Here is a 13,020-nt window from a genome sequence, read left to right as displayed (position 1 = left end):
GAATTCTTGATTCTATTTCATCTTTTATAGAGTTATCAGAAGGTAGCAGAGTGCCAACGTCAATTTGTTGGTCTGTCCAAAAGTTGTGTCACTAATATGAAGTGTATTACTATTTGCTGGGCGGCAAGAAGTTCTGAAGTACATTGTTTCACCCGATTTTATCTGAAGACCCGTAACTTTCACAGCATTTATTCATTGTGCTGCCAGAGTTTTTAATTCGTTTTCATCGTCAGCTAACAGAACAATACCATCAGCATTTGAGGAAAGACTCCAATAAAAAAATTAAACAGTGGTAAAAAGTTATTTCAGATATTAAATTGCTTTCAATTTGACTTAAGTGTCTCAGCATGCAATCATGCTCCTTTTTTCTTTCTGTTCCTTTTGCACCTAAAACTTCACCACTGAACTTGCAATTCAAGACAATGTTAGGAAATACTTTTTGAGTGCACTCTGGAGCTACAGAAGGCATCACTGAAAACACTTTCCACACAACATTCTATGTGCAAACATCACAAAATCCAACTGATGCACAACAAGACAGATAGATGCACCACAAAGCTATTAAGACAAATGTTTAAATTATGCAACTTAGTAGTCACAAACCAAATTTCCTGTCTTAATGGAATTACACCCATGCTGCCCGGCATCTTACGAACTCAACAGCTTGAAGGTTCACACACTCCATGGAAAAAGAACAGCTAGACACTTCACACTTTCTAGCACAGAAAATAAAATTGAGGTGCAAGTGATGGGCAAATGTGGCCTATGACTTTACTTACTTCAATATAACAGGCCAGCTGCTCTGTAAAAAATAAGTTTTCTCAAAGCTATTTTAATAGGTAATTATTTAGGAAACATCAGTACAGATTACAATTCAGATGGGCAAAAAAATAATTACAGCTAGCAACTAAAAAAATTACACAGGTTGTATAGATAAGGTATTAAAAATCAGTTATGTTAGTATTTACTCTAAATGACACAGACATCACATTCGTATGCACAGTAGTTTTATCTCCAAGTAACAATCTAAATTAAAACATCATAAACCTCTACACATTTGTACATATGTAGCCAATATGTACGAAGAGCTAACTGTAGTAACTGGGTCCAAATTTTCCATTGGAACATTTAGGATTTTAATTCTTCTAATAGGAATGAGTTATTTCAACATTACACATTTTCACTAAAGAATTAAGTCACATTTCCACAATTTCTCAAACTAAAGCTGTCAGTTTGTATTTACATTTCACAATACTGATTCTTTTAAAGTACCTGTCCATCCCTTGTTTTAGTTGTGAAATCATTCCACCAAACTTTGTGCACGGTTAGAGAATTTCCACCAAACCACTCACCACAAAGCTGCCATTCTAAGTAAAGGGCACACAGTGCATAACGACGGTCATCATCAGTATCATGCAGTTAGATGTGGGACATTAAGGACACAGTTAAGACCTGAAGACTTTAGCATCCGTGAGAGGTACGAATTCTACATCCGAACAGGATTAAAACTTGTGCCTTCAACCACACAAAATATTGAAACTTTAGCCTTACACCTTACATATAATTCAAATTTGAAACATTTCTGTTATTTGGAAAACTCAAACTTGGATAAGTGATCTAAAAGCATAAAGAAACAAAATTAAAATGTAAGAACACTGAATTTTCACATTTAATATTTACTAATAGGACAAGTAATTTTATTAGTTACAAACATGGTCACCAAACCACACACACACAAAACATTGTGTTTATGTAAGCAATGTCTGTGATTCATTAACAGGACTACAACATGTAGAAATATCAAACATCAAATCTGAACAAGCCGATATACTGTGTGTCCAGAAGTTTTTAGAGGATAGTATGGAGCTGCTTGTATTGTGTATTCATCTTAGATTTAGTATGAAATACACATCACACTATTTTTTTCTATGTAAATAAATCATATCACTGCCAGAGACAACTATATAATATACAGGCAATTTTTCTTATTTCCTGTTGCAAATTACCTTTCAATCTAAAAGCTAAAATTTATCCCTTAAAATATGTATCCATTCTATAGACAATTAAGTAGATTTTGAACAATTTACTCAACACAAATTATATTTTGAGAAAAAAATTACATACACTGACAATGGTTACGACAATTGTTCATCACTGTGCCTTAAGGTTGCAATTATTTTTAATCTAGTGTTAAAAGGGTTAACTGGTGATCTCTACATGAACTTGCTTGAGAAGAGCTCTTGTTTATAGTTGGAAGACAGTTGCTTGTGTGAAGTACTGTCCTATAATACACTTCATAATTCCAGCAACTGCAAAATGCTCACCAAACCAAGACTACCATCCAAAACCAATAATGCAGGAACCTGTTGTAGAGGACAGTCCAACTTCCACAACAGGTTTCCACATAACATTCCCAATAAGGATAAAATACAGCATTTCAGCTGGAAACTTCACAACAATCCACCCTACAGACCCAACCATATCACCTCTGATAATAACCTGATATTACACTTTAAATAATGTCTTCCTGATCAGTGTTGGGAAGATTAGTAGACTGGTGTTAAGTGATAAAATACCTGCAGGCATTCCTATGCAGATGGGTTGGTGAAACTAGTACAATGTTATTTTCCTTAGAAGTTAACAGGAAGTATGTGGAAAAGTGAAGTAGGTTTGCAAGAAGCTCTGAATAGGCATCATACAACAAAATTAGGTTTTACACCTGAACTCAAAGGTAGATTGCTCCATCACAGACAAATATAATACTGAAGGTATACACAACACCAATGCCACCCTAGAGCACTGTGCTGAATTTGTCTTGTTCATGTATCTATCTAATGTGATGCAGAAGTAAGTTACAGTAAAAACTGCAGTTCACATTTCATTAATTATTGTTTGCACTCAAAAAATAACAGTCTTAACTATTGCTATTAATAATATGTTAACATATTCACAATCTGGTACATGGCACCGATCAGTTTGTGTTCATATTCTACCAACGGCTCTATCCTCTTATTCATTCTTACAAGATTTTAAGGGAAGTCCCTAGACACCAATTTCATAAAGCAGTACAACACAGTTTTCAAAAACTCTAAGAAATCACCTTTGAAGATTTAAAGGTTAAAGTGATGTAGAGCTGAAAACATTTCGAGTCACTCAATGAGTGTATAAGTTTAGTAATCACAAAGTTATTGGTTTGATTGTCACTAGTGGTAATATAAAACACATTTATTTAAATTCTGTAATTATTAAAGTGGTATGTTGGTTAACAAATACTATATAACTAGTTAATTAAAATATGATATTGTTTTTAATACCTAATCTCATGACTATAATAAATTGAAATTTGATGCAAAATAATTATTCAAATAAAATTAAAATCTTAATACACCACATTTTTAAATCTGATTAAAATGTATAAAATAATTTCTCTCTTTGCCTGTACAGATTACTAACTGCTTGAATTAGATATGGTCCACAGTGGACCGTGTGGGGCTTACAGAAGCACCGTTTAGTTTGTGGGGGTTCCTGAGAAAACCCAAATAAAGCATTTTTCACCATTTTTTTGTCACCAGCATTAGTTAGCTAAATAACCAACCACTGCAAACTGCTCAAATTTTACCAGTATATTCACTAGACATTTATTTAGAAGTGTGATCTTCCCATTTTCTAAAATATTTATCCATAATTAAGGAACACAGATTCTGGATACCAAAACCAAGTCACAGATTATGCACAGCAAATGGGTGTAATTTTTAAGATATATTTGCAAAATCTATCTCCAAAAACCTTTAAAGTTTTCTTGCTATCATTATCCATTTCTGAGATATAGAGGTTCCAAGATAGCCAACCTGTACTTGTAAAACACATACGTAAAATCTAGTATGATGTGAAAACGTAGTTTATAAAGCAACGAAGCACAGAGAAGTATTTTCTAATGTGTCTCCATTGTAATCAGTAGGATTCTGGGAATCCCATGTTTTAATAATGAAATACATGCAAAATTTTTGTACACACGAAATCTGGTCTGACACATAAATTGGTTTTGCGTTATTCCAATTTCATATAAGTCACCTATCAATATTTTATTGACCCATACAGTTCCTTTCATATGAGAGACCTGCCCTGCTGTAGCAGTGAATAGAAGGGAACGAGTGGAAAAATACCTGTATCTCAGCACAAAAAAGGCAAATACACTCCTCTTTAAAAAAGACTGACTGAACAGTGGAATACCTGGTATTTCAATGTACATTCCTCAGGAACTTTAAAAAATTTTCCTAAGGTTTTGGCTTTTTTTTTTTGCTGAGAGATGGGGAGAGAGAGAGGGGGGGGAGAGAGAGAGAGAGAGAGAGAGAGAGAGAGAGAGAGAGAGAGAGAGGGAGAGAGGGGGGGGGGGCAGTGGGACAGAGACAGAAAAGAATAAGTACTAGAAGATAGTAGATAGTGGTTGTGGTATAGAATGAGTGCAGGAGACAATGGTAGTGAGAATGAGAGGGACACATTGGAAGTGGAATGCAGTCAACAATGACAGAGTGAAAGAGAAAGGGTGAGGGAAAGAGTAGGACAGTCAGAAATACATAAAGAGATAATGACAAAGAGTTTGGCTGAATGAGTTATTGAGAAGGAGCAATAGGGAGTGGATGAGTATGAGTGACATAGCTATGGACTAGTGGGTGTGAGCAATTTACAGTTAGGGGAGCTTGTCAGAGAGAAGTGAGTTGCATGTTAAAAAGAGCATGAATACATACACAAGCGAAAACTTTTTCGAAAATTTTTGAACTTGCTGAGGAAGGTAGAATGAGGCAGGTGGTGCCCTACTTTTCAGTCAGAGTCGTTTAAACAGGAATATATCCATCTTTCTGTGCTCCAACAGCAATGTTTCTCCATAGGTACATAACTGATGGATGAGTAATTCATATCCTTGGTTTTACTTATTGATGTGTGCCACTTTTTCATTTAAGTCTTACAAGTATTTTCATACTTATTAAAAATTCACGATCACAAAATTTTCATTACTATGGTGTTAGGAATCCATACGGGGCTCAGAGAAATTATTTTATACTTTAACTACAATTTAAAAATGTGATTTATTAAAAATTTATTTTTATTTAAATAACTATCTTCTGCTTTTTAGTCTCTTGGGTGTGAAACTTTTCATAGATTTTGACCAGATTACAACACTGATATATGGAGAATTTCAGGTTTATTTCCATTTCTCTTCAACTGAGCCAACCAATATAATGCGTCTCCCCCTATTTCTTCAAACCTCCTAAAAATATGAAAAATCAAGTAGGAAATAAAATACTTCTGGTAAGAATCGAACTATTGACTTCACGATTTGTGACTTATACATTATCCCCCAGGTACCAGAGATTTCAGTGCACTGCTTAAAAATTTTTGTAGTTAAATGCAAAGACTGCCTGCCTCCATAATCTAACTATTAGTTTCGCTGTCTTTGGTGTGAAAGGACTTTTGTTCGATTAACAATACCTCAGAGATTTTTCTGTGGTAGGAAGGTCTAGTATGGGGTCCACTCAGCACACAACAGAGACCAAATGAAGAGCTGTTTGAATAAAGCAGCAGGGGCATCACCTACAGTCAGTAACAACTGGAGGGAATGGCAACATGCTGATCCCCTGCCCCATGATCATAAATTGCTCCTTGTACTGTGTTTTAGGCAGCAGTCAACCAGTCGGAACTCACCTAAGGCGTAATCCATCAGTAGTATTTAATTTTAATAGTTAATCACACAAGGAAAACTATTATTCTTCAACCACTATTTCTTCAGTTTTTAAAACAGTGTTGTACTGTTTTAGGAAATATGTAAGTATATCTGGACACTTCAGAACTGACATGGGGACAAACTGATGGGAGACAGTCTATTTGTTACTTTACAACTTTTACCATCTGTGACTGAAAGCTCTCTCTTTGGCTGTTATTCAGCTTTCAATTAATGAGTGGAAAGAAACCGCATGTCTCAACAACTACCATGGCATCTGTTGTCTCTCTAGTGGCAAAGATGACAACTATATAAGTACACATATTACACTAATGTCAGTGATGTGTACGAAAGTCTTAAAGATTTAACATGTGGTAGACTAACTCTCAATAAATGCTGTCATCCTCACTGGTCAATACCATCTGTCAATCAAAATTTAATTTTAATCTATCTAAAGCAGCCTATTCCAACACAATGCAGCACTTTCCAACAGGACGGCTAAAATACAAACATTTTGTGACCACTTTGCAAATCCAGGGCTCTTATATTCAGAATCATTAGTAAGCATTGCTCTGAGCCTCGAGAAGGGACTGTGTCTCCCTAAGAAGCCTTCACAATTAACATTCACAGAGAGCCATGCTGTGTAACTTTCAGTGACTGCTGACATGTGTAAAACTTTACGGGAGGATGCTTTGTGAAAAAAGTAAGTTACTTATCATAAAAAATAGAACTTACGTTTTCGAAAATTCAGTGACTCTTTGTGCATACAAATTAGGTAGAAATGTATGTGACCCTTCTGTAACAATGATATATCTGGAAAAAAAATCGATTTGCTAATAAAACAGCACCCTCTTAAGTTCTTAAAAAGTCTGTCGAGATAATTATTAATCGAAGACCGAACACGAGCCCAAAAGAGACTGCAATCAGCAGCAACATTTTGTATATTCAGTACAAATCTCTCATCACCATCAAACACACAACCCATGTCTTCTACCATCTTTTCTTCCCAGACAATAGTGTCAACAACTATTGAAGGTAATAAGTAGTGTAGCTCTAGGATACTATTTGGTTTACTCAAAGAGGGCTTTTGTACTGTGACATACCATAAACAAAACACTTACATGCAGTACTAATGGGGAAGCTGAAAACACTATGACAATAAAGACAGCAGTGAAAGAGAAGAACTTGTGCTGAGACATAAGTGACTTCTTGTGTAGCCAATGCTAAAAATTAAAAAAAAAAATGTTGGTATCAAGAGAAAATGTAAACAGGAAGAAAAAATAATGGATTTTTGCTGTCTTCTATATTCACGAGCTCAAAGGTAAACAACTTAATGTGTGTTATACAGAACATTTACTCAGTTCATCTGTCAGTTACACTGGTATATCTTCAGTAAATTTCAAACATACAAATTTGAGTTTTTTTCTTCATATTAGTGAAGTACTACCTCAGTTTCAAAATAAAAATGAAATCTCCACTATCAATGTCTTTCAGAAGTTCAGTATGAATTGCAACAACCACATCTTTAAACTGGAGCTAATATGGACACATTACCTGTATGTAAACTTATTTACTAACTACAATGCATTTCAAGCCCTGTGTGGTATAACCAAATATGAACTCTGACATCACAACATTTAATGATAACCTGTAAGTGAAGTTTTACCAAATGCATATTTTAGATTATCCACTACTGTATACTCACAAACAAGTTCATGGGAATTAGCACTACAGTAGTAATTAAATGTAGCATAGCAACAACGATAAAATTCCAGTACAGTAATACCTTGGCTAATGCTGAATTCAGCTACCAGTTTCAATTCTAGGCCATATTTTCTACCAAAAATTTTCAGTGGCATGCCCACGTAAGCAAACTGCTAACATTGTAGAAACAATGGACGTCCCATGTGTTCCCTGGTCAGTGTGTCACTGATCATTACGTGAGCATCACGCCATGCACCTAACAATTCCATAGCTTTCCACTATCTGTGTGAGGTTTTTTAAAATTACTTATGAGCGGTGACCCCAGATAGCGCACTGATACTCTAGATACTTATGGAGGTGCATTCCTCATGTGAACAAACAGTATCTCCACCTTCGATACATCGGGACGAGTCTTTAGAATGGTAAATGGCACAAACTGTGCAATTATTCTTTATATTCTCTGTAAATTAGTTTATTATTGTGTTTAGTATTAAATTCTACAATATTAACAGGGCACACCTTCCAGAAAAACAGTTTACATTTCTGTGTGCACAAACTTCTACTACAGTCATCACAGCCTCCATAGGCTGTTATTAACTTTCTCTTTAGGCTGAATTTTGTTATTCTGCAACTGTACAAACTTCCACTGCATGCCTATAGTTAGTGCAGCATACCATTGCTGTGGTCATGGGTCTGTTCTGAGCTTTGAAAAATAAGTTTTTTTAATTCCTTAATTTGTATTAATATATCTTTTTCAATCTTGGCCATGTTTTCCTTGTGTACTTCACTGTTTTTTGTTACAGAACTTAGTTGCCAGGGAATTTCGCTGTAGTTTGTGTTGTCAAATAAAAATTAATTAGTAATAACATACATAACAGTGAACAATTTAAGCTGTAAAGGTAATCACAGTTGAGATGCTGAGTTGTCAGCAGGCACATTAAGAAGGCTGAAAACACTGCTAGTTTTCAAATGTTATGTTGAAGGTTTAGTCCCAAAGGTAGGAACATTCAATTTTCTTTATGTGCCAACAGATAACTCAGCACCAACTATTCTCCTTAAATTATTTACATTCCACAAAGGACCTTTTCATTGTCATTTACATAGTACACTTTTGTTTTGCTTCAGGGCGCATAAACAATAGGGTCATATGTGCCCCTGTCAAAACTATAGAACACGAAGACAGCGAAGTTAAAAACGAGTGCACGTCAATCCCATCCCAACTGATGTTAAGAGAAGACAGCTAAAAACAGGGACGTGGATAAACATCTATAAAATACACCATAGAGAAATGGAGGTCCAGAACTAAAACTTAAATGTCCTTCACCATATTGCTATGACGAATAAAAAGTAAAATGCAGTCAACAGCAATTAAAAAAGGGCATTCCATTAGGAAATGGCGGACAGTTAAAATTTGGGCGCAACGTCCACAAAGTGATGGAGCACCACTCAATAAATGGCGATGGCTAAAGACACAGTGCCCAATACACAACCTAGTTAAAATGATCTCACAGCGAGAGGGCTGAGAGGAGGTCTTCCAAGACACTGGGAGAAGCTTAATAGCAGGGAGCTTGTTCTCATGAAGGGAATACCATTGATGATGCCAAAGTGACACATGGCAACACAGAGGCCATCTGAGGGATGAGGTACGAGGACTGCAGCCTTGGCAGCAGCAGCAGCAGCAGCAGCAGCAGCAGCAGCCTCGTTTCCTGTCAGACCGGTGTGACCAGGAACCCACATAAACATCATAGTGGCTCCATCAAGAGTGAGCAAGTGACAGCTTTCCTGGACATGTTGCACTAAAGAATGGATGGTGTACAGCATACAGATGTTTTGAAGGGCACAAAGAGTCTGAGCAGGTGACGCAATTGAAAAGCCTGTGTCGCCAGGTGTGTACTGAGGGCGCTGATACACGGGAGAGCTCTACTGAAAATACTGAGCAGTATTCCGGAATCTGATACCGAAAAACGTCTGTGCCAATGACGAAGGCACACCTGACACCAAGGTCAGTCCAAGAGCTGTCTGTGCACACAAAAGAACTATTGCAAAATTCCGTACGAAGCTCATGAAACAAGGCAATTGAGCCAGGCTGGAGTAGTGTCCTTGGAAATGAATTAAGGCCCATGTGAACACAGGCTGCCGCACAAAGCTCACGTGGTGAAGGGTTCACACTCATTGGGAAAGCTGCACGTAGCTACAAGAGTAGTAGCCGAAAGCGAACTCCAGGAGATAACAGACAAGAGGGACATGCCCCATACTCGTGACCGAAGGAGTCATAGAATGGGTGGCCACACATGGCAGACAAACAGCATGCATATCTGCTGAGGAGAAAGTCACAGCTGTAGGCGAGTGGTAGTTTTGCCGAACAGATGCCACAATGACGGATAGTATTGAGACAGCGTAAGAGGGATGGACGTGCAGATGCATAAACAAAACACCCACAGTCTAGTTTTGAACACACAAGGGACCGGTGCAAATGGAGGAGGGTGGTTCAATCAGTACCCCAGGAAGTACCATTGAGGACACACAGGACACTGAGGGATCGCATAGAGCGGGCTGCCAGGTAAGACACGTGGGAGGACCAAGATAGTTTCCTATCGAGCATGAGCCCCAGGAATTATGTAGTTTAAATGAACGGAAGGGCAACAGGCCCAAGATGTGAAGACGGTGGAAGAAACCAATTGCGCCAAGACAAATTCATACAAATGGTTTTGTCAGTGGAAAAACGAAAGTCATTTTTTATCAAGACATCACGTAAGACGCTGCTCAATGAGACATTTCTGTGGAGAATGCAATAGATGGCAAAACTGTAAACGAAAAGGGAGCCACAGATGCCCAGTGGCAGGCAGGCAATTGTAGGGTTAATGGTGATAGCAAAGAGGATGATGCTCAGGGCAGAACCCTGAGGCACACCGCTTTCCTGGATAAAGGTGTCTGACATGGCAGAACCTACATGTACTTTTAAAAATGCCTGAAGGAAATGGGGCAGGTGGCCAGAAAGTCCCACATATAGATAGTGCAGAGGATACCAGTCCTCCAGCAGCAGGTGGTGGTGTAGGCTTCCTCCAAATCAAAGAACATGGCCACAATCTGGGATTTCTGCAGAAAACCGTTCATGACATGGGTGGACAAACTGACAAGATGATCAACTGCATAACCCCGCACTCTAAAGCCATACTGTGAAGTGGTTAGTAAATTGCGAGACTCTAGCCACCATACCAGCCAGGTACGAATCATACATTCCATCACCTTGCAAACACAGCTGGTGAGAAAAATAGGGTGGTAGCTAGAAGGAAGCTGTTTGTCCTTATCAGGCTTAGCTATGGGTATGACAGTGGCTTCACGCCAGCGTCTGGGAAACACGCACTCCGCCCAGATGCGGTTTTTTTTGTTTGTTTGAGGTTTAAGGGCACTCAACTACTGAGGTCATTAGCGCCCAGTCACAATTGTTAGAGCACATAGAATCTAGTAAAACTCAAGGGGGGGGGGGGGGGGGGGGACACCAGAAAGTTCTTACAAAGAGGCAGATAAAATAAGTGAAAGAGTTAGATGTCTTTGGACAATCCAGTCAAAGTAATGAAACCAAGAACACTAGCAGCTGCTCGAGTGTCATCCGCTAAAATATCCTGTAAAGTAGATGGCAGAGACAGGACAACACGAAATTGACTAAAACGGGGACACGACAATAAAACATGGCGCACTGTTAATGCATGACCACAAGGGCACTGCGGGGCTGGGTCACCGGAGAGCAGGTAGCGGTGGCTAAACCGGCAATGCCCAATCCACAACCTGGTCAGAAGGACCTCTTCTCGCCGAGATGGTCAGGAGGAGGTTGTCCAAGCAGTTGGGAACGGTTTGACTGCCCGGAGCTTGTTTCCTTGAAGTGAGGACCAAGTATCCCACCACAAGGACACAAGCCCCTTACAAACAACCCCACTAACGTCAGATGACGGGACATAATGGGAGGCTGGCTGAGACAGGAGGACTGCAGCCTTGGCTGCAGCATCAGCAGCCTCATTCCCAGGCACTCCTACATGGCCGGAAACCCACAGAAAGCTGACAGGAGAGCCACCCTCAGCGAAAGAATGGAGGGACTGCTGGATCTGTTGCACCAAGGGATGGACCGGATATGGAGCCTCTCGGACAGGATGCAGGAGAGCCCCAAAGGGGATGATGGGCATTGAAGTCGCCAAACAATAAAAATGGCGGAGGAAGCTGAACAATCAGGTGCATCATGTCAGCCCGACTAACTGCGGATGACGATGGAGTGTAGACGGTACAAGCAGAAAAAGTAAAGGCAGAAAGAGTAATACGGACAGCTATTGCTTGGAGTGGGGTGGTCGATGGGAGGGGATGGTAATAGACATCGTCCCGAATGAGCAACATGACCCCACCATGAGCTGGAATACCGTCCATAGGGGGGAGGTCACACCGCTCCGAGGTATAGTGGGTAAAAGCAATACGGTCAGTTGGGTGCAACTTGGTTTCCTGGAGACCAAGGACGAGCGGACAGTGCAGGCGGAGGAGCAGTTGTAATTCCTCCTGATTAGATCGAATACCTCTTATGTTCCAATGTAACAAAGCCATCGCTAGTCAGAAAAGAGGGGGAATGAAACAGGTGAAGAGCTGGTCACCTCGACGGCCGCGGAGGGCCAGGTGTCGAGGGTACAACGCTACAACCGGTGGGAGGCGGATCCTGTTCCATCGAGTCGTCGCCAGCAGCGGCCGCTTTCCCGGGTTGCGTAGGAGGGGCAGCATCATTCGCCGACGAGAGGCCAGCTGAGCGCCTGGCAGCAGAGCGTCCCGGCGAAACTGAGGACAGCCGGGAGCAGCGACTCACGGATGGAGCGTCAGACGAAACACGCCGGGGTGGAGAGGAGGATAAAGATTTCTTCTTGGAGGCCTTCTTGGAAGGCCGATGAGGCATGGGGATGGTGGGCTGGACCCGAAGAAGGTCCTCACGCGCAGGGTCCGTTTTGGAATGCCGGACCTCGGAAGCCGGGGTCCGGAACATTTCCCCGATGGACGCCTGAGAAGAGGATCGCTTCTCAGGTGGTGGAGGGGGAGGAGGAGGAAGGGTGGCCCCCAGGGCAGAGGGGGCAGGGGCCGCGAGGGAGGAGGATTGGGAAGGGAGGGACTTGGGAGGCGGAGGCATAGACCCCAGATGGGGTGAGGAGGTGGAGGGGGGGGACAGGATAGGGGTGAGGATCCTGTGGAAGGAGTGGACACGACTGAGGCAAACGAAGTTGTCAACAGTACGGGGTGGAGGCAGTCATACTTCTTCCTGGCCTCAGAATAAGAGAGATGATCCAAAGTTTTTAATTCTTGAATCTTCTTCTTCTGATACGCGGGGCAGTCTAAAGATCTAGGCGAGTGGATGCCAGGACAATTGACGCACTGAGGTGGTGAGGTGCATGTATGTTCCTCACGAAGAGGACGTCCGCCATCGCCACAAAGGGGCTCAGCCTCACACCGTGACGACATGTGCCCAAAGCGCAAACACCAAAAGCAGCGTATAGGAGGTGGGACGTAAGGTCGCACGTCGCACCGGTAGCACATCACCTTTACCTTCTCCGGGAGAACGTCCCCCTCGAAGGCGAGCA

General features: G+C 40.6%; 1 protein-coding gene across 4 annotated transcripts in view; it reads right to left on the bottom strand.

Annotated features, from left to right (window-relative positions):
- LOC126109883 (V-type proton ATPase 116 kDa subunit a 1) overlaps nucleotides 1–13,020 on the bottom strand; it is a 117,696-nt gene that overhangs the window by 61,229 nt on the left and 43,447 nt on the right. The window contains exon 4 of one of the 4 annotated variants that reach the window (XM_049914968.1): nucleotides 780–802. The exons of the other annotated variants lie outside the window; for them this stretch is intronic. Coding sequence (XP_049770925.1) covers nucleotides 780–802 — 23 coding nt within the window. The remainder of the gene's footprint in view (nucleotides 1–779; nucleotides 803–13,020) is intronic. 4 annotated transcript variants of the gene reach the window in all.

This window comes from Schistocerca cancellata, chromosome 12 (genome assembly GCF_023864275.1).
Source record: "Schistocerca cancellata isolate TAMUIC-IGC-003103 chromosome 12, iqSchCanc2.1, whole genome shotgun sequence".
Lineage (NCBI taxonomy): Eukaryota > Metazoa > Arthropoda > Insecta > Orthoptera > Acrididae > Schistocerca > Schistocerca cancellata.
The sequence above is the reverse complement of the archived record's forward strand: the minus strand, read 5'-3'. Positions and strand labels throughout refer to the sequence as shown.